The following is a 22,917-nucleotide window of genomic DNA, read 5'->3' as shown; positions in this document are numbered from 1 at the left end:
CTGAAAAGAGTATCCTTAATATAGATAAGCATGTGCCAGTGCTGAACTTGAGGATGAGCAGTTGAACTCTTAACTCTGACTCCAGTGGAATTATGCTGTAACTTAAGTGGAAATTCATAGTTTTCAAAGTTTGGTGGCCTACACAGTCTAGAAATTTGGTTGCTTTTCTTGACAGAAGTTTGAGAGTCCAATAGTAGGTGTGTGACTGCTCACGGCTATAGTAGTGTTAAATGAATGGAGAGGGAAACACATAACCTCTGAGTGTGTGGCTCCACGCACTGACTTGCCTGACATCCCATAACAGCATACGCTTTCAGAAGAAGGGAACCTGCCTATTCCCCTGGTTTCCCCACAGTTTTTTTTTTTTTTCTGCCTTTATTTCTGTGTGGTCACTGAACACTGTTTCCTCAGGTGTGTGTGTGTGTGTAACTACCAAAAATGAATAGAATGTTGGTGAGAAGGTTCAACCTCTACTGCCGTACTGCCAACATCTGCTTCTGATGTCATGGGCCAACATAATAAAATAGGGAGCATTGTTTTCAGAATAGCCCTTGTGTATAAAATAACACTGTGTCTTAGTTTGTCTTAGTTTTATCTCAACTTGTGAGTTCTACTTTGTTGGTTGTTTTTTGTTTGTTTGTTTTTTTCATTCTCTGCCCTATCCCACTGTGAAAAGAGGGAGTGAATGACTGTGTGGTGCTGGGCCACATGCTGAGTTATACCACAACACAGTTCTCTTGTTCAGTAGTCTTTTCTTGCTATTTTTGATGGACTGGACTTTCTCAGTGACTGTGGAGATGCAGGTAAATGTCTTTGTTAGCAATAGGAATTTGTTACTGTAAAATCAGAATGAAATAAATACAGTTGAGTATTTTGTGCTGGGCTTAAATCTATTCTGTGCCAGGTATGTTACTCTGTGTTATTAGTAACAAACAAACAAAAGGATTGAGATTGCTTTTCATTCCAAACTTTGTCTACATAATTCAATGCTTTTCATATTCAGTTTACTTCCAACTACATGTTGATTTACAGTTTAGGTTAATGTGTATGCCTCACTTTATTTTGATATGAAAAGAATTACAGCAGGGGTGTTTTCTGACTGTTACAATTGCTGTCCTGTCTACGTTGTCTGTTCTTGGATGACTAAAAACAGACTCTTCAGATTCACTATGCAACATTTGCATTCAAAGAAAGTAACAATAAAAGCACATGACCAAATTGTTAATAATAAAATAGAAATCTATTTTCTTAAATTAGACAGCAGATTGCAAATGATTGCAGTCTTGAGCCTTAATGATTTGCAGAAACCGAGCTTGAGTAGGATTGCTTATTAATAAGGAGATAGTGATTTGATCACTGTTACGGGAATATGACAGTTTTTATGGTTGATTTCAGGAAAGTAAATCACAAAATAGAAAAATCACAGTTGTTTTTAATGTTGCCACATTCACTGTGGGTGCGTTATCAGAACAAAATTAGTGTTAATGTAGTTCCTCTTGTAGTACAAAGCCAGAACAGTGCTCACTGTAGCTTTAAAGAACACCTACAAGGAAACTGCTTGCTCCATCAAATAATGACTAAAATTTTATAAAATATTTTGCAGCTTGAAGAATATGTTAGGGAGGTTGAAAAATCATTTCACTACTGTCAGACTACTTTTATTCATTTTCCCGTCTACCTGTGAGACAGTGAAATGAGCTGAACAGGAACACTTCCATTGTGATTTGGCAGATATGGTACCAACACATTCACATCCCACTTTTCTGCCAAATGCCACTCTTAACTGGAGTGGTATTAGCTATTTGTGTTTGACTCTCTTAGGTGGAAATAATGCAAAGCCTGTGATGGGGAGAAGGAGATCTCATAGTTTTTTAATGATATTCTATGGGTTTTGGTTCTTCTGCTCTGAATGCTGTTCCTTGGCATACAGGCACTAAAGCTAGCTTTTGGTGCTTTGATCAGTATCCTGAGAAGATTCATTCTGAAACCAAAAATGGTTTTGTACCTTTCAGTAAAAAATATGTGAGTTAAACCAAGTATAATTTATGTCTGTTTCTGATTTGACAGTTTGGGTAAATAGGAACATATTTGACTGTAAGGAATCTGGGAGGACAATCAGGTATTATGTAATAGAATCAAAGTTATATGTCTGTTTCAGTAGTGTGTTCTTCATGTTCCTGGTGCAACTGTATGTCCATATATACAACAATTTGAATTCCATGAGGACCCTGTGATTGAAGTGACTTAGACAAAGCATTTACACATGTTGAGGTAGTTAGTCACAGAAATCATTATTTTGCTGTCATGTAAGTAATGTTTAAGAATGAACACCATGCCCTTTTAAGTTCTTAGTGGATTTAGATTGGAGTGTAGAGTTAAGATTATGGTACGTGGTATAGCAATTTAATGTGCTGAATAACCATGGAGTCAGTATTTTTCTTCTGGTATTTGGTGTATGGAGTCACTAAATTCATTTGATTGCTGTAAGTAAATGATCCTTTCATGTGAAGTATAAACTCTATCAAAGCACAGAGTATTTAGAACTGCATATGGAGATTTAACTTCTCTTTTTACCCCTTAACAAAGAATCATTATGTCCTTGGTACTTACACAAAAGTGGTCCGAAATATAGCTGAACTGTGTAAGACACTATTGGTTTGTCTTCATTTAAGTACAGCTTTTACTGGATTTTTCTGGCCCTTTTTTTCTTTTTTTTTTTTTTCTGTAACCAGCACAGTAATATCAAAGTGTCTGTTAAACATGAACTTTTGGGGTAGTAATTTCTTGCAGTACGCACACAAGTGAATTATATAATATTCATTACATCCATTTGAAGATCTCAAGGTCCTTTTGCAAAAGGACTTGGAATCTATATCATATTTTCCAGTGGTAATGGTGTGAATAGGGAAGGTTTCTTATGCTTAAGGAGAAAATGAATGTATTTGACAGGTATAAGTAATTAGCTTTAAAAAAAGGTGTCATAAGAGGTATATTTGGAAGTTCTAACCTCATTTATTTGTGTTTTTATTCTCTCTTAACCAGACATGTAGTGTTTTTGACCTGCTTGCATTTTTTTTTTACTCTATTTATTTGAAGTGCTGAGACCTCATTTTGTATTGCAATGTCAGTAAAAACAAAACAACAAAAAAAACCCAGTTACTGATAGGGCAGAGATCTCCGTTTTATAGATGTGGAATGAGACCTAATGTGGGGTCTTAGAATAGACCAATGATGGATTTGAGAGCAGAACTTTGATATTTTGACTTCCAGATGTTAGTGTGATTGATGCATCTCTGTATACTTTTAGCAGAGAAATTTTATAAAAGCTATTTCCATTTCTTTTAAGTAACACTTAACAAAAAAAAAAAAAAAAAAAAAGCCAGAAACGGAAGGAGGAAAATTCCATTCATCTTAGGATGCCACATGAAGGAAATTTGCACAGTTCTGTTGTTGTTATTTATAGAGAAGGCATTCTAATTGAAAAAAGTCATGCTCTTAGAAGTAGGAGTACAGTGCTGCTTGTTCTTTTTATTTTAAACTAAAATAGAATTTGTATGACAAATTTGAATTAGAAATTTGTATTGACAAATTGCATTTAACAGAATAGTTATGGCGTATGTTGCTACTTTTGCAATTAAAAGCATAAGTTTAATAAGTATTATTAAAAATCATCAAATATATATATATATATATATATATATATATATATATATATATATATATATATATATATATCTCCTTGCCTTTTTCCCCTCTAAAAAAGGCAGACAATACAATGACTTTACTGTATTAGGTAATGGTAGACTGACTGAATGTAAAATCAACTAGTGGAGCTGGAGGAGAATCAGAAGATTAATGTTAAAGGTTTAAGTGTTCTAAGTAGAAGTTTTTAAGAGTGTCTGAGGACATGAAGCCATGTTTTTAGTATTGAGTTTTTAAATATCAAGTATACTTGAAATGAAAGGTTCAGGTTTTTATACGATTATCTTCGGAGTTCTGTCTCTGACAAATCTGCAATATTATATATTAGATTACTCTTTTCTTTTTGTTTCAAATAAGACCATAAGTACTCAAGTCTAGCCTCTATATAGGGATTATAATATTGTGTATTGACTGTACAATTGAAGCATTACTTAAAAAAAGAGAAAGCCTGTCAATATCACTTTACAGAGGGAATATACAACTGTGGAAAACCTGTCTACCAACCTATGTGCACAATGTTACTAAAAAGTTTGAATACTCAGATGAGAAGAAATCTGTGAGGAATATTTGCAAGTGGCTCTATGGGAGTTAAGTGGTTGTCAGAAGATGACCCCAAGTGTTATTTCAGAATATGAACTATTAATTGAAATATACATATCTGCTTACTTTCCAATAAGTGGGTAACTATCACTTTCCATGAATTTAATAATTGTCTGGCATTTTAGCTTTTTTTTTCTAGCATAGTTATAAGATGTATAAGATGGAAAACATGATACTGCTCAGTATTATGGTGTGTTACCCCTATAATTGGTTCTGGTATACTAATAAATACCAAATCTGTACTTAGTTTCAACAGTCTTTGTCTTGGGATTAGTTTAGCAACAGCTGAATGCACTGCAAAGGTGCTAAAATAAATGTTTGTATATATGTAATAGTGAAACATACTTTTTTATAATAGTTACACTGACTGGAATTTTGTACAACCCTGAAGCAATCAGTGCTTTAGTTGTATGAAAAAGGGACTACATGGATATAAGTGTTTCAAGGTTACAAACAGAAAATCCAGACAAGAATTATTTTTCAACTCCTTTGTGTAACACTACAAAGAACGTAAAGACTAATGAGTAATTGTTCACTATTTTATTGCTTAGAGGTTCAAATATATTTTTTGTAAGCTCTTGAAATCTTAAACATATAGTGTTAGAAAATTCTACGGGAAAGAAGAGACTTGGCAATTATTATCTTACTATATATATATATATAATATTATATATATATATAAAATACCATGTATATTGTATATATTATATATCTTAGAAATTTTAGTTTGGGATTTTATAATAGTATTGTTAGAACAGTTCTCTTAAAATTCAGCACTACAATTTAACAAGAGGATAGACTATATTTGTGTGTAATAAGAACTGTGGTGTTTGCAGATGCAACTCCACACCTTACTTCCAAAGTAACTGATTCTACTGTGGCTATTGCTCAGTTGGAAGCCTTTTTCTGCAGGAAATTACTATGAAGAAAATGTCTATGACACTGCAGAAATCATACTTATTCAACCTTGCAATTTTATTTTTAAATAATGACTTTTTTTGTCATAGAAGATAATGTTTCCTGTCTATAAGGAATAGATTGTCTTCCTCAGTCTTTTCTCTGCATTTAGGATACACCAAATATCCAAACATGGTACATTTCCTGAATTTATTTTTTTTATTATTATTATTTTTTCCACTATAATATAGTTTCTCTCCTCTTACCTGTAGGGATTTTGAAGTTTTACCTATTTTCTTTTGATTTTTCTTTTGAAAAATGCTGTGCCTATTTCCTTGTTCTCTCTATCCTTAAAGAAGCTTCTTGGGCCCCATTACCTTCCCTGTTTCATTTATCAAAATCTTCCAAATTCTGTGTAAGTTGGGAGCTATGTTTCATTGCTGCTTGTCTTTGGGAACAGGGTCTTTTCTGTGGTGTTCAGCAACAACACAAGGCACAATGGGCAAAAACTGGAACAAGGGAAGTTCAATGTAAATGTGTGAAAGAACTTTCTTACTTCGCATGTAACAGCACTGAAACCAGGTGCCCAGAGGGACTGTGGAGTCTCCTCCTCTGGAGGTACTAAAGACCCAACTGGATACTTTCCTGCTCAAACTCCTGTAAGAGGCTTGCTTTTTGCAGAGGGTTTGGACTCAATATCCAGAGGTTCTTTGCAACTCCTATGATTCTATCATCTGCAAATTCTTTTTTTCTGCTTGCCATGGGTCACAGTACCTATTCTTATTCCTCTCTGCTTCCAGTTTTTCACTGAACAATCAGTAATTTTTCTTCAGTTACACATTCTCTTAATAACTGGACTGTATGGAATGGACAACCAAATGCATTACCTGGAAATCATTAATAAGTGAATTAGTTGTTTGGGGTTTTTTTTTTTGTTTTATTTTTTTGTTTTGTTTTGTTATGGTTTTGGTTTTTGTCAGCCAGTTCTGTTGTGTGTAGATTCATAGATGGCCATTACAGGCAGTTAAATCTGCTGCTCTTCTAACTGATGTAACTCTAATATTTATTTATTTGTGTGTGTGTGTGCTCCTCAGTCTCTGCCAGGCTGGTAAATAATTAAGAGAGCTCTGGAGGTTCTTATCTTACAGTCAGTCATCGTAGTATTTGAGAAATGTTCAAAGATGATATCAACTTAATAAGACAGCTTACATTGCAATTTATTTATTTATTTATTTATTGCATGGGTATTTATTGTCACCCAGCTATGTTTTGTCAACAATAAAGCTAAAAGTCCCATAGTATAATGTAGAACTGTGTGCGTCAGTATGTAGTTTATGTGAACTCAGAGGGTATAGAAAATAATGCCTCATAGAATGGAGCAATCTGTCACCTGGAAAAACTGAAATTAGTATCAGTCATCGGGAAATTTGTACAAAGGTCTATTGTTATAGGCAAAGTGTGTGGCACCTGGAAACTTTTTTTTTTGCAGTTTTCTAACTTTCAAAATAGGGAGACCAGCTGAAGGAAAATCCATGATATGTATTTTTTTTCTGAAACTTATGAAAAAAAACCAATCTATTAGCTCTTCATCTGAGCGTCCATTGGTAAAATCTCTAATTATTCAAATAAATATCACAATAGTGACAGTAGTATTGCTGAAGATTGTTAATATCCTACTGCAACACCTGAAAGTTTCCTTTCCTTGATGTGTCATCCTGTGCATTTTTACAACAATGTACAAGGATTCATCTATATGCAATCCTTATTAATTTTAATTGAAAGTAAAGCTGTGGTATCTGTGACAGCTCTGAGTCTACTTTTATAAAGACGAAGAACAGGCTTTGCGCTAATACAGAGAAGTATTAAGAGAAACTGATGTAATTTAATTTTCACGAATGTTAAAGGAAATATGTGTAAGAATGTTCAAGCTGACATAATCTAAGCCAGATGTCTTAGGCAGTCACAAGCAGGAACTGTATACCAGGGTGCACATTTTGTCACTAATTCTAGTGAATTTTAGAATGTAGTCTCTCTGGCTTGCTGACAACTATCTGCTGAGTCCTCATTTGATCTTACTATTCAGTCACAGTTGAAGTTGGGGGACAAAAATCTATTTAAGGAAGCTATTGGGCTTATGTGTTTTGTTGGTTTTTTTTCCTCTGGAACATTATGGCTTTTAAATATGTTTTCAATATTTATTAAAACATATTGAAATAATGAAATCATTTTAGAAAGTGTAATGCTAGTGTGACTGCATTTATGTACAAACATACTAGGTAGTGCATCATTTATGTTTTACTGAAATTATGATTATGTAGATATGCTGTTCCAACATTTTATAGCCCACTTGTGCCAAAGTTTATGCAAAATAAGTGTATATAATATACAATGACTTTCAATATGCTAGAACTAAAGAAGATGGTTAAACTAACACAATGTTCAAAATGTTTCTGGGATCTTATACATAATTGAGGAGTTCTCTCAGTTTGTGTATAAGAAATGCCAATCTGTATTACAGCACAATATGTGTTAAATGCAAATTAAGCTTTTTTTAGTATTATTTCTGTTATTCTGCCAATTCATGCCTCAGAATACTGCCTGTGTGGAAATGAAATCAACCCAACATGTTTTATTCATTGGGAAGTTGAGAGGTTATATTTGAATTGTGGAAAGCATGTTTTATACTCTTTATTCAGTACTGTAGTTAGTAAAGACTTAGGTATTTCTCACTGTTTTCTTACAAGAATTGAAATTGAATGGATCAAAAATTACAATGTTATCTGAGGTGACAAAGTTCTTTATAAAACAATTTTTTAAAGAAATAATTATTTATTGTAGCCTGGCTTTCAGTAATGTGGACATGTAAAATATTAAATGTAAATATTGCATGCAGTTGAAAGGCGGGTTTTGAGACCAGCATGGATGGGAAATCATGTTTAGGCAACCTGATATAATTCAATGTAGTGTGACTGACTTGGTGGATGAGGTGAGAGCAGCGTGTGTTGTTTATCTTAACTTTATTAAGGCTTTTGCTGTCTTCATAACATCTTCATAGAAAAGTTGATGAAATACAGGCTAGGTAAGTAGTCAGAGAGCTGAACTGAAAACAATGTCCAAGCCCAAATAACTGTGATAAGTGGCACAATGTAGTGAATGGCTGCGAATGTACTAAAGAACTTGAAGCATCTTTCCTGTGATAGAGGCTTAAAGGACAAGAGAACAACATGTTGGTGGGTAAATCAGCTCAGAAAATGGGAATTGGACTTGATTTTTATTCAAGCTCACCAGCTGAGAGAAATAAAATTTGCCCTGAGGAATCAGATGGAAACAATTTAAAAGTAAGTGCAAGAAGTCTTTTACATGTGCTAAGATCAATTATTCCATTTGTGCTTTCATAATTTAGTTTGGGTTTTTTAAGTGTAGATGATGAGTAAAGGTCATTTATTAAACTCCACAACATGACTTCGTTGTCTCTTGTAAGAGACCAGAGCAAACATTTCAGTCTTTCTGTTTAAGCTGATAGTGTGGAGATTTAATGACACTAGCTAATTCTGGCTCTGCAATGTGGTTTCAAGAAGACTGGCTGTATGGCTTTGTGGTTTTGTTTCTGTGGTTTGTTCTCTTATGTTTTTTGTTGTTGTTGTTTTACTTTTTTGCCTTACATAAAGTAGTAGCTTTGTTAAGAAAAAGTCAGGAGTATATTTTGCCTGGAGGCTTCTGATTCCAAAGCCCTCTTCTACCATTAAGAAAATTTTCATTTTGGTTTTACATTTTAATCCAGTATCCTAATCTTTTTTTTTTTTTTTTTTTCATTTCCTCTCCTTGTTAAGTGGGAGGGAACTAGGAAGACTAATCATCTTCATTTGTATTTTTCCCATTCTGTTTTTCATAATAGCTTTATTTGACAGCTGTGGAAAAAAATATATTAGTTATAAAACTAGGAGATGAATGATATATCTTCCACATTATAATGTGGACTGAGCCAATTGCAGTTTTTTTCCACACCATTTTTAGTATTTATTTATTTATTTATTTATTGCTCTTTAGTCAGCAAAGGCCTTAGAGGTTTTTTGAGCTGTGGAAGGGCAAGGGTAATATGACTATGTAATCAATGACCCCTCTTCAGGTGCCTCTGTGAGGCTAGCTTTGTTATTGAGCTTCTTTAGGTTTGGCTGTTATTTTATTCTGAGTCTCTTATGTTGAAGTTGAATATGTGGTGGTGTATGTGTGATGTTACACAGTGTGATGAGAGAAAATCACCTGAAGCTAAAAGCAAACCATCTTTATCTCTAAACATCTGAAAATACATTTCAAAAAACAAAAAAAAAAACCACCAAGGGTGGCTACATAATAACACTGCAGTGTACAATATCTTAAGGCAACAGAAAAAACAGACGTAAATGGGGACTGAAGTAGTTGTTGTTTGACTTTGTTTTCTTCTGGACAAATGGGCTTAGTGTCATGTTTTCTTCAGTCTGTGAGCTCTGTTGTGTCTGGGAAGCTATTTCTTCTAATTGGACTTATTTTCCAGTTGTATAAAACTCTATATCTGCATTGTGGATAGAGTGCATTAAGTTATTCCCTGTGGTGCACTACTGGAAACTATTCTTTGCTGCAACATCCTTTGTCCTGATTTCTTCTCCCCACTGTGTTCCCACACGCTATCATAGCTTTGTGCTGCAGCAGACAAGTATCTCTTTTTCCAGTGACACATCTTAGAACATCAGAAATTGACATATCCTCTTTTGTCTTCTTAGTACATGTTCAGTGGCAAACAGCTCTGCTTGATTGCATGAGCATTTCAAAGTGTAGACCAGGAAGATTGGCTGGAAAAGTTAGACATATTTAGGCAGGCTGTGTTGTTTGCTTCTTTGAAGAGAATAAGGGTATTTTGAGAAGACTGAACGAAAAATAAATGGTGCCAAATATTGGTCTGCTCAGAAAAGAGGAGTATGCAATTCTTAAAGAAGCTTTCTTTGAGGATGAAAAACACTTTCTCAGTTCTAACGTTTTCGTAAGACACAAAGAAATCCCAAAGCTGGTAAACTTAAGTATGACATCTGTCTTGGAAGTGTGCTTAAAATATTATATATATAAATAATGAGGTTTTTAAATTATAATTTTCCTAGTTTGTAGGGACTGCTTTAATTTACATTAATTTTTCTCTCAGTAAAATGCAGGGCTATCTGATTGTGTAACAGTAATCTAGGTATTGAATAATACTGCATGCTAAATTTCAGTGGCCAGCCATTATCTGTGAAGAAGGTAAGTTAGTTGTCTTTCAGCCTCTAATGTTACCAAGGTCTTTCTCTTTCTGGTTTGTTTTTCTTTTCCAGTCTCTCCCACTCAGGCAGTTCCTTCCTTCAGCTTTGTGCAGAGCTGCCTTCTGCAGTCTACCATCTGCTGTTACTGAATGATGGTTCCTTGTTGCTCACTCTAGGCAGCTGCTACTTTCTCTGTGCTGTAGAATAAGCCTAACAGAGTTTATAATCTTAATCGTGGTTCTTCTTTCCATTGTGATGGCACAATGTCCTTCTAGTGAGATATATCCCACCAGTTATGGTATAGATGTAGGATACTGTGTTGAGATTTGTCATTGTCCATGTGTTATGTGTAGAGAAGTAAGGAAAAATCAGTCAGAACTGGTAATTGTTAGAAAGACTAATGTACAATGTAATTATTTTGTTTACCTCTCTGTACTTTTTCCTTTGCTGCTGTAGCTGCTCCTTGACATATTCTGAAAGTAGATTGTACCACTGAACATCGCTGCTTTATAATAAACCAGTAACCACCACTCAGCTGCTGGAGTTATAGTTAGTGTCTGTGATCTCCCACTAGAATCCTTATGTCCTCTCTCCCTTTCCATGGGAAACCTACTAGGACTTGCAATGTGCTCTTAAGGTCAATCAAATAGGGCTGTTTGGTAGGGGTGTGAGAATGAGATAGTCTTTAATTGCTGACAGACTTTATAAAAATGTCTTGTACCTGCTACTTGTGTATCACGTGCTTCTGCTGATCTAAGCATCCAGTATGTTTTTCTCTTTGAAGCAGATGTTCAGATCTACATGGATCCAGAAACCGTTAAATAAAATTGGCATTGTAGCTAACACTAAGGTAACAGGGTCTACTTAATATTTAAGATTGGCAGTGCAAACTCATGCTCATCAAAGTTTGTAGGCAAAAATCACTTATGTATTCCTCCTGATTTACTGCTGATCAGTTTAGCAATTTTTAAGTGTTTCTGTTGACATTGTGTGGTATGCTTATCATCAGTATTCTGGTAAGAACTGGTGTTTCATTTTGTTTGTGAACTCTGAATACCCTTGTTTGATATACCCTTTTAGAGAATTTGATTAGTTTGTGGTATTTTCCTTCCATAGAGAATTATCTGTCAACACTAGAAAAACTAGCAAACAGGCTTCCACATGTAATAGCTTCATAGCATATGTTGCATGCTTATAGATCTAAGTCTGAAGCAGAAAGATGGTCTTACCTATCTATTCACAGATGCTGAACCCAAATTGTTCAAGCCTAATTACTGTCTATTTACACTCCAATCTTTTCCATCTCTTTTCTTTTTGCAACTGCTAGAATTTTGGATTATTATTTTTAAAGGTAAAAGGAGTGGTCTTGAGTATTGTTGTTTTTTGTTGTTTGTTTTTGTGACATAAAGGAGGGAAAAGATTGATATAGCTAGCAGTTAAAAGGATTAGATTTTATCTTCTTGCACTTGATCTGCACAAAATAGAGAATGTCTTTCTGATTTGGATGTATTTTACCCAGTCTTTAGATTGGAGCAAAAGTTTCTGAAGATATTTGGCAACAAAGAAAGAAAATCTGTCTGTAACTACAGTAGATCAGGATTTGCAAGTATTTCACGAGCTGACTGGCCATAAAATTCAAGATGAAATTGATAACTAAATAAAATTTATAAAGAACAATTGAAAAAGATGCTTAAAACTGGTATACCTCTAAAGCGTTCATATTGCATTATTACTGTCATAAGAAAGTAAAGAAAAACTCTCAAAATGAAATGAGGTGTTCTGAACTGTCCTGTCTTCTCCTCAGTGGCTATAGTTGGATAGAGAGTGTATATTAGCATCATAAACGTTTTTATTTCAAATTCAAAGAGCCTAATAAAAGATCAACAAATGTTTTAATCTTCTACATTTCTGGAGTTTCATGCCTGTTTTGTTGAAGCATTATTAATTGATAGAAAGCAATATGAAATACATTGTTTCCTTTATTACATCAGGTTTGTGCGTCAAATGTACATTAAAAACAAAGCCTTATTTTGGGCTTTGGGCACTGTTCCTTATCTTCACTTTTTGGGCTGATGGGGGGATCCTTTTTTTTTATTCACTACTACAGCCAGTGTTTCTCTGAACATCTAAGAAAACCTGCAAACTGGCACAGAGAAAAAATGATACAGGAATCAAATATATGCTTCCTATACCCCTTCCCTATTAGGCAGAGTAGAATTTTCTATTCACCCAGTTCTAGTTTTGACTGTGCATTGAGTAGGTTTATGTCATCAGTAGTCATGACTTCAGCCTCTCTGTGGTAAGGGGGTCTCATTCCTGCACTGGATAGGCCACAGGATAATTAAGCTAGTTAATAAAGCAGATCTGAGTTTTTTCTCTAAAGAATCTATGAATAACTATAGACAATATGAATGATGTTCACTGGAAATAGCCAGCTCTCTATAATTTACAGTTCAAGAAGCAGAGGAGAGCTCCTTTTTAGGTAACCGGCCATTTTGCAACAGTTAAAAATGACATAAGTGTCTGAGACTGATGTTTAAAGATGACATCTTATGGTAGGAAATACTAATTTAAAGGGAAGAAAATATGAATTCCACTTCCCACTCTGGGTACCTGAATTATGTCTTGCATCCCAAAAGGTCAACCTGATGCAGAAAATTTCCCTTTAGTTCTCTCAAGAAAAGCTCCAGGTCCAAATAGAAGTACTATTTATTCATCTTTAAAACAGAAACTATTTGAAAAAAAAAAATATTCAAATGGGCGGTTGATAACTGTGAATTTAAACTTGTTAAAATTAATCATCAGCTTGGAGCCTGAATGCTGTCTGTAGTGTTGGGGCACTTTGAACATCTCTTGCACTCTGCCTACTGGATTCATTCCTGTGAGGAATTCCTGCCGGGAGCAGAATGTGACACAGACATCACACAATCTCTTCAGTGAAGCATCTGATGCTGGTTTAGGTGCTTGTGTGTGTGCATTGACTATGCACAAGTTTGTGTAGTATCTGTGGCCTGTGTTGCATTGTGCTTTAAAGAGGTTGCCTGAAAGTCTATTTTTGTTCTAAATGATGAGCTTCTTAAGTACACTACATTTATCTATGCCTCTTAAATTGTGATAAAATTTAGAACGTGTCTATGATTTGTGTATAGGCATTCTATGTGCATATTTTTATAACTCTGTGAATAACGAAGGCTTTTTGCATGCTGATTTTCAGCTGTTTCATTGTTTTTTTCAAAAGCATTTTCTTGCTTTCACAAATTGCAAGTTGCTTCATGAGGTATCGCTGAGTTCTTTTTAGCAGGATCCCTTTTGTGGAAATAAACTACTCAGCTCCAAATGCCAGACTCTGTGTTAAAAATCTAAGGGATTACTAACTTTTAGCCTATTAGCTCTATGTAGTATAAAAGAGAATAATGAGGATCTAAGTCAACATAGGAGGTTCCACAGCCATTAACTCATCTATTCTCCTTATGCTTACATTGTTTTTTCCATGTATCCCTGTTGCAGAAGGCAGCAAATACCACTGATTGCATTGAATAAAGATGCAAATACAACTGTATAGATTTTCAAATGTGATGAAATTGGGCTGGAATCTGTACAAAATCAATAGAATTTAAACCATTGATTGAAAGGATTACACAGGTTAGTAACTAATTGGTTGCCTTGAACAAGCAGTAAATTTAATATGGTTTTAAAGCGAGTTGTGAGTCACTAACTCACAATGTCAGAGGACAGCTGTATCATGACCATCTAAGCTCATTAATTAAATGGCATACAGGTTAATTGCAGACTGGATACTGGAGTTTAAAGGATTGAAAGAAGTCAGCTGAATAGCGTTCTTTATCTGTGGATGAGGAGAAAGTCATTTTTTAAAAAGCTTTAACAATGTACAATAACTGCAAATTCAGTTTTGTTTGAAGTCTTATTTTAAGGTTATAATAATCCAATAAGTTTATAAATTGAAAGTATTATGTAAGACTAGTGTCAACTGTCACCAAATACATCTGAAGATTATCTCAGTCTGTGCCTCAGAGTTTTCACATTGCTTTGGTTTAACATCCAGCCATGTCAAATTATGCTTTTCAGGATGCAAAACTGATTAATTTCATGTGAAAGGTTAATGTATACATTCAACCCATCATATCAGTCTGTCTCCATGAATCAATTTTATCATGGCTCAGTGGCTTTGATTAGTGTTTATTGGAACTGAGAGTAAGCCAAGTTAATGATGGTTCTTCATACAGATTATAGTTTTATAGCTTATTGCCACCTAGAACTCACTTCAGCAGAATACTCAGATGTGCATAAGTGCTGTGCTGAATGAAAATTATATCAACAGCATGTGCACTTGGAAAACAATAACAACAGTACTGCTGTAAGAGACGTGAAGTTGCATACATTATTCCTCCTTCTTGAGGAAAGGATGGCAGGAAGCAAACCATACAAGGCAGATGTTATTCCTGTTGCTGCATTAATTACTCAGTTCACCTGATAGTAAGGGTAACTATGAGGTCTTAAGCAGAATGGAAACATGGTGTGACAGAAGTGATGTAGTATGCTTTTTCCATGGGGATTTAAGCAGAAAGAATAAGAGTTTTCATAAGTAGTTTGTGTACAGCGATTTGAAGTCCAGTCGGGTAAGTAGTCATGATAATGATTTGATGATGAAAAAAATAATTGGAAGGTGCTTTGTATGTTTCCATACTTTGTTTTCTCCTCTGGCATTCTGCTGCTCAGGGTACAACCAGAGGGCACCAATTTGAATTCTAGAAGGGAGTGAGAAATAAATCACCAGTATAATTACTTTAATCTAAATTTTGAATTGAAAGCTGAAGTTGCTGATGTTTTTGTGTGCTTCACTATTTCTAAGGCTGTTAAAAACAAAGCCTCTTGATTTGATGCAATAATAGTTATTATGTTTGTGATTTTATGGCGTTTTGTAGGTTGCTTTTGTTGATTATTTTGTTTCGTTTTGTTTGCAGGTTTATTTCCTGCAGTGCTGAACTTGGCTACTAGTGCTCTCATCACAACCAATGCTACCTGTGGGGAAAAGGGTCGGGAAATGTACTGCAAACTTGTTGAACATGTTCCTGGACAGCCTGCAAGAAATCCTCAGTGCCGTATTTGTGATCAAAGGAGTAGGGTTCCACATCGTAAGTGTGCACTGTTTTCATTTATTTCTCTTAAGTGCATGTTTTTTGTTTTGTTTTTGTTTTTCCACAATGGTTTCAAATACTCATCAGATTAAGCTGTTTGTCATTAGCCTAATTACTATAAAATGTCTATCTCATTCTTGTCTCATGCTTGTCTCTTATACTAGTATTTTAAAATCTGTTTTGTGTACTCTGAATCTTTTAAGTGAAGCACTGGAGTTCAAAATTAGGAAAACGAAGTATCTTTAAGTGTCTACAGGTATTTTTGAATTCTGCTATATACTGACCATTAAAGAAAAAGAGATTACTGTTCTCTGTATACCTGTGTGCCAAATTTGAAATTTTAGCCTGCAATTTCCAATTGGACAGTTTATCACTGGGGTCAGGGTCTCAGATGGATTTTTCTAGCTCTCATTTAAAGCTAAGATTTGTGAATGTGATCAGAACTGTAAGAATTGTCTAAATGTTACACCTGGGTATTTTTTGTTTGTTTTCTTGTTAAAAAAATAAAATTTGCTATTAACACCACTTGTAACACAAAAAGTGTAACTTTAATGGGTTGGTGCTCACTGATGCCATTGAATAATTTGGTTTTTAAATTTTTTTACATTTCCAATTTTGCAGGCTTATGCTTTCGCTTCTTCAAAACCCTTTAATTTTATCTTTAAACATGTTTAGGCATTCTATCTTTCCTTAATGAGATAAGGCTCCTGTCCTCCACAGGTGGTTGATGTAGCAAGGAAATAGAGACGCAAAAAGTATCTATCATCTGGCTGGCTGATTTAAATATTAATTAGAATAACAAGTAAATTAATCAGTTTATGAATAAATTCTTTGAAAGACTTGGAGGAGCTAATAATGAAATGTATTCCAGTTTTATACACTGTAAGCCTGTCAGTTGAGAAATCTGTCCATATGAGATGGGTAACATTTTTCGGACCTAGTTATATTCTTGCAGACAGAACCTGCTCACCTGTTGTATTTGATTATCTTTGGGTTATTTTTAACCACAGTGTGTAGGCTTGCTCTAGGTAATTAAGGAGTTCAAAATACATCATGTTCTTTTCTTGAGGTTTTGATATTCTCCACTTCATACAGGTGAGAATCATGATTTGGACACAAAAAATAACCTGAACTAGTGTGGTATTTTTCTCAGCCTAAGTAACATAAAAATATTTTATAAGACAACTTCAGTAACTTAGGAAGTCTAGAAATCTGAGACTAATTCTCTTCTGTAAATTAGCTTTTAGCCAAATTACTTGGGATTTTCTTGGGACGCTGCAGCACAGTCTGGGGACATGAAAAATTGCATCTTGGACTTTGATATGAATGGTTTATAAATCTTTGAGTCATCTCTGTAGACATATATATATATAAGACAATTTCCCAATTGGGAAATATATTATGTAACTAAGATGATATGATTTATAAGTTCCAGTTTCTAAAGTTACTGTCATGTGTGCTTAAAAATACAAGTCCCATTATTACTCTAATCTCTGCTTTCTTTGCACAATGTATCTCCAGATCCTGATTTGTTGTTTGTTACAGCATTAGAGACTTCAGTACTTGAAACTTCAGAGGAATGTGTAAAAGTGATCACACCATGTGATTTAGAAACTTGTTTCGTACAGAATCAGGAGAGCTTTCAATTTTATTTAAGCAGTCTTTGTGATTCTAACCAAGATCAATGAACTAATATTAGATTAGCATTCCAGTAATAAGCATAGAGCTGTGCTACAAGAGAAAAAGTAGTTTCCTGTTTTATTTTAATACGCTGCCTTATTTGTTCTGTGAATGTATTTTAATCTAGAATTTAAGTCTAAAACCATTTAAACCTTTGGATGATTCTTCAATATAATGACATATTTCTGCTGCTCTAACAGAACGACATCCAATTACAAATGCAATTGATGGCAAGAACACTTGGTGGCAAAGTCCTAGTATCCAGAATGGAATTGAATATCATTACGTGACTATTACACTGGACCTCCAACAGGTAAACTTATTCTGTTTGCTTATTTCTGCCAGCAATTTCTAGTTTACACAGATATTTACTTGTTTTTACTTTCCTTTCTGCTCTGTGTTTTTTTTTCATATTATGAAGACGCTCTTGGCTTCACATATAGTTCTTTCTCATTTATATTTGCAATGCTGACTGTCTTGATATATGTAACATGATAAATCACATTAAAAATAATTAGTAAATTTTTTGGAAGTCATGTTAAAAGTATTTTAAATATAGCTTTCTCATTTTCAGCGTGACATAGTTTGGCCCTATAAAGTGAATTAAAAGAGGAATATTCGTGAGCAAAATTTGGTTTTGATGAATGTTGTTTATTGTTTAAGTAACATAGAGTAATATAGTGCTATGCGTTTAACAGTACTTCAGCTGTACCAAGTGTATACATGCATGTGGTAGAGTATTTTAAGAGACAGTTTGGAAAGTAAAGGGGAGAAGTTTAAGAGGTCTTTAAATTACCTTTTATCACTGAACCCTTACTTGACATCTGCAACCAACAGAATGAAGTTATTTGATACTTACAAAATGATATATAGATTCCAGGGATTTATAAAGTGGATTTGAAGGCTAAAGGAAAATTATATATATATATATATATATATATATATATATATAATTTTTTTTTTTTCCCACTTAAATTCTTTTCTGCTTGTGGCTGACCCATATTTGTCTGCAACTTTAACAAGATACTGAACGTGTACTCTATTTTCCAGGTTTTAAGAGAAAAGGGGGAGGTCCTTTCCGGCTGTCCCTTCCTCTCTTATCTGTTCGTTGAGATCAGTTTTCTGTTTTGATTTATTAGTAATAGTTTATCAGTTGCAAAGAGAATAATAGCTGGTTACTAAGGAAGCTTGAATAAAGTGTGGCTTGGTAGCAAAGTTAAATCAGAGGTGTTGTACAGTTTGTGGGCATGCAGACAATGTTTTATTGCAAGAGATGATAGTCTTATCTTAGTTTGGAACTCAGAACTTCGGCAAGATTTAATATGAAGAGTATAGTACTCAAATTTCTAGTTTTGCCTTTTATTTCTTGAAAACGAACTGTCATGCAAGTGATCTGATGGTAAAAGTTTTAATGAGTAGCTTGAATCTGGGGCATTTGAAGGTCTCTTTACTACTTCATTTGAATCCTTAAAGAATTGTTTGCTTTCTGGCTTTGGAGCACTTGTAGAACTTCTCTTTTTATAATAACGTGTCCTTGGTCTTCTATCCATAAAAGTATTTAATGCTCATTTCTGCTTCAGTCAGCAGAACTAAACTTTTATATGGAAGCTTAATTTTTAAACATCTGTAAATCAGGAAGTTATGTTAAAAATGTCTTTCAGGCTTTCAGAGTTAAGTTTTCCCACATTGCAAGGGTTTGGGCTTCTTGGCTCTGATCTGTTAATACGGAAGTAGATCTATCATTAGAACTGTGTTAGCATCTTTGTTTTTTGGCAGTGTAGTGGTTCTTATGTAGTTCTTTCGTCAGATTTGCTGAACTGGAGTTTTACTCGTGTGGTTTGTTTGCTTGTTGTCTTGTTCCTGCTGTGTTAATATCTAGATGATTTTAATAAATATGGAACACTGTACATCCTAAGAATTAGTTACTTTCTAGTATACTCAAAGCTTGCAATTACAGCATCAGTGGCATGTTGAAGGAAAAGTACAAAATGTTCTAATATATTGAAAAGCTTCTTTGTCTGTTGTATGGCAGCAGTCTGAGAATATTGCACTGTCTTTTGTGGTTTTGCTGTATTTTGTGTGGTTGTTCTTAAGTAAGATGAGGCTAAAGTATGAGCTTGTATTCATTATTTTTCCCCTTTACTCTCTTGCTTATTGTTCCAAGCAAGCTTGGTGGTCCTTTTACAGGACTATTACTGATGCCTTCTATTAAACCCATTTTGTTGCATTTACTGTAATTTGAGAGGAACAGTGCTGAGGTTCCTGGGTTGGTCAAAAAAGGTGAGATAAGGCTGAGATAAGACCCTGCTTTATGGCACCCTCTTTCTGGTGTGAGTAGCCCATGTAGTTAGGCAGGTGTGTTTACTTAGATTTTACCTTCTTATATTGTTTCAGTTGTCCCTGGCTTGTTGTAAGATTTCAAGTGAGCTGCGATATTGCCAACATGTCTCAGGATAGCAGATAGAGTCCCTTCTAGCACCCTCTAGTCTGTCTGTGCTATCCTGTGGCTTATTATGGGCAGGCTCACTGTTATCATTCTTCCCCCCACAAACTTAAATAAGTGTCCTGCCAATGAGCATTGATAGCTTTTTCCCAAAGACCCTCATCCACCTATAAGAGAGGTGAAATCTGTCCGGTGACTGCAAGCCCGTTGGCTGTTTCATTGTCAAAAACACCAAAGTTTTGGTAGTGTCATTAGTGTCAAAGCCAAGTGTTTATAGATTGGATCCTTCTACTTCTTACAGTGTCCTTACAGGAAGTAGAGATGTACAGATGATCTGTGCCCTCGATTCCTTCAGCAGACATCCCAAGGCTTTAAAGTTCATTTGATAATTATTGAACCAAATGTAGCTGCTTTATTACCACATCATATGGAAAAGTATTAAGAGATAAACGTGTTCATAATGATCTTTGTAGGGTCTGTTGTTTGGTTTTATGAATGGTGGGTTCTTGTGTATGATGGGTTCTGTAATCCAGCACTTTGACAAAGTGCTTCAAAATTCTTAGTTTATTTTTTTAAATTGTTTTTAGATATTGAATTTTTGGTTGTGTATAAACATACTGTACCTAACGTGTGCTGCTATGCTGAGAACCACCATATGTACTACTCAGTGTTGACCTATAATAGGAATATTTGGGTGTAAATTGACACCAACTGAGGGAAAAAATATGGACACTGATGTTTCAGTTATTCTTTGTTAGCAAATAGCGACTCATGGGGAAAAACGGAAGCAGATTTCAGAGAGGACTTGTTTTCATTTACTGCTGGGGACCTAGCTCACTTGCCAGGACTTTGAACTAATTCTGTTCTGAATCATGGGCTGAATGTCTGTTAGCAGCTTAAAATGAAGCACTTATGTTTATAATCTTTTTTCTTTTTTTTTTTTCTCTTTTTTTTTCTGGTGTGTGTGTGAAAAGAATCCCATTTGTGAGAGCATCAAGATATATTTACAATGTCAATCAACGCTTACTAAATGAGGGCATTTAGACTGACCTCAAAAGCATGCTGCTTGTCTGAGCTAAAAAGCTAGTGTGGATGTACCACTGTAAGTTCTGTGTGAACAGAGTCCAAATTTTAAGTTCAGTCTATCAGAATCAACATGCGCCAAATTTCCCCAAGTTTTAAAGCAATACAGCTAACCTGCATTATCGGAAGAGGGAAGTATGAGAGGAGAAAGCTTCTGTGAAGATACATTGCTGTGGAACCTTGCTTGTCATCTGCTCCTTAGCTTTGCCAGTATAACTGCTGTGTTGATAGCTGTTCAAAGGAAATGCAATTTTTACCTGTCAGCTCCCCTGATGAGAGATATTAGCCAGATTCCTTGGAGGAGCACAGCTCTGTTTCAGAGTACATCACTGTCACACAGCAGCAGAGGTCACGTGCTTGTTTGGCATGGATAACTTCAGGCAAACATGACAAGCTCTGTCTTGTATAACTGCAATGAAGAGGTTGCCCAGATGAGTGGCTAGATTAAGGATGCCCATTTCTGATGTCTTTAAAGTAATACATGTTTCTAATGAAAGATTACATGACCAAATTCTTATTTTCATCATCACTTCTGTGCTCGCTTCTAGCCCATTTCCCTCTCCTTCCTAGTATTCTACTCTAAAGGGTTACAAAAAGATGGCTGTAAGAGGATTGGCTTGGGGTACTTGAGTAGTCTCAAAAGTAGTGCTGCCTTCTTTCAGTAATCTTGAAGGAGGAATAACAAAGTTTTTAAGTCTTGACTACTTCAAGGTTGGGGCGTGGTTTTGAATTCTGGAACCACATTCCTACAGTCTGGCAAAAACTGGTGAAATGCTCAGTATAGAATTCTGTGCAGTTGAGCATCATGATTAAAACCAGTTGAACTCATCCTTTAGTGAACAGCTGCAGTCACTTTTGCAGACACAGTGAATTGCAAGGCACACTGGATGATATGGTGTTTCAGTTCCCTTGATGCAAAACTTCAGCCAGATCTTTTAATGTGGATGAATAGATGAGTTTATTTTAACTAAGCCAACAGATCTCAGTGGCTGAGGAATCAGACCAGTTAGTGCAATACCACCAGATTAAAGTAGCCTTTACACATTGTGTATAAATCCTATACACAATGGTATGGGGAATATGTGTATCACTAGGAGATGGAGATCTTTGTTATTCTCTGCTGTGGAAGATCAAATATATATTTTGGGTTGTAGAGGGGAGTTATAGCTATCTTTCCATTAAGAACTAATGATATCAAATATCAGAATAGCTAAAAGAATAAACAAAGTTAATTATTATTTTTTTATATATGAAGGTTACAAGGAAGATGGAGACAGGACAGTGATTTTAAAATGGAAGTATACTCTCCCCAGATAAGGAAAATTAAAGCACCACTTAATTCTGTATTAAATTTGCATATGCATCCAAAGATTTTTGCATAGGTTTTCAGTTAGAATTTTCTCTTTCTCTTTTACTACAGTTATGTGCCTTAATTGTCCCCAAGCCAAAATGTAATTTAATAGAAATGTAAGTTGATATAAGTTTTGACATCTTACCAACAAATGTCTGTCTGTTTTGCTCATCTTCTCATTTATTTGTCTTCTCAAATATTTGTCTAAGGAGAGAAGAGCAAACAGAAGCAAAGCCTGCTCAGACAACAATAGTGTAGTTTCATGGCTATGATTTTTCCTTCATCTCTCTTTAAACAGACTAAACATTCCCATTTCCCCTGGTCTGGCACTAGGCACTGAACTAGATCAATACTTTGTTACTGAAAACTACTTTTGTCTTTTGTGGGGTTTTTTTGTTACTTTATTTTATTTATTTATTTATTTATGTGGGGTTGGCTTTCTGGCAGGTTAATTTCCTAGTTTTGCTCCTTCTGTGAGGATTTGATGCTAGGAGGTGGGAGGGCCACAAATTTCTGAGGTAGTGGGGTAGCAGTTCTGTTTTGCTGGAGTAGATGTCACTCTGCTGGCCTCAGCTGATGATAAAGCTTGGATGTGTAAAATACTGATCTGTACTCCTACTGATCTGTATTCCTACTGATCTGTAGGAGTGATGGGTGGTGAGGAAACATTATTTTCACCTGCAGTCCATGCCTGCCAAATGGAGGTGTAATCCCACATTTAGCATTTGTATTTCACATTTC

General features: G+C 34.9%; 1 protein-coding gene across 5 annotated transcripts in view; it reads left to right on the top strand.

The window, feature by feature from the left end:
* LAMA2 (laminin subunit alpha 2) overlaps window positions 1–22,917 on the top strand; it is a 283,315-nt gene that overhangs the window by 24,168 nt on the left and 236,230 nt on the right. For all 5 annotated transcript variants that reach the window (XM_032443478.1, XM_015858546.2, XM_015858545.2 and 2 more), the window contains exons 2-3: window positions 15,446–15,616; window positions 17,500–17,612. In XM_032443478.1, the coding sequence (XP_032299369.1) occupies window positions 15,446–15,616; window positions 17,500–17,612 (284 nt within the window). The remainder of the gene's footprint in view (window positions 1–15,445; window positions 15,617–17,499; window positions 17,613–22,917) is intronic.

This window comes from Coturnix japonica, chromosome 3 (assembly GCF_001577835.2).
Source record: "Coturnix japonica isolate 7356 chromosome 3, Coturnix japonica 2.1, whole genome shotgun sequence".
Classification (NCBI taxonomy): Eukaryota; Metazoa; Chordata; class Aves; order Galliformes; family Phasianidae; genus Coturnix; species Coturnix japonica.
Note: the sequence above shows the minus strand (reverse complement) of the source record. Positions and strands in the feature narration are given on the sequence as shown.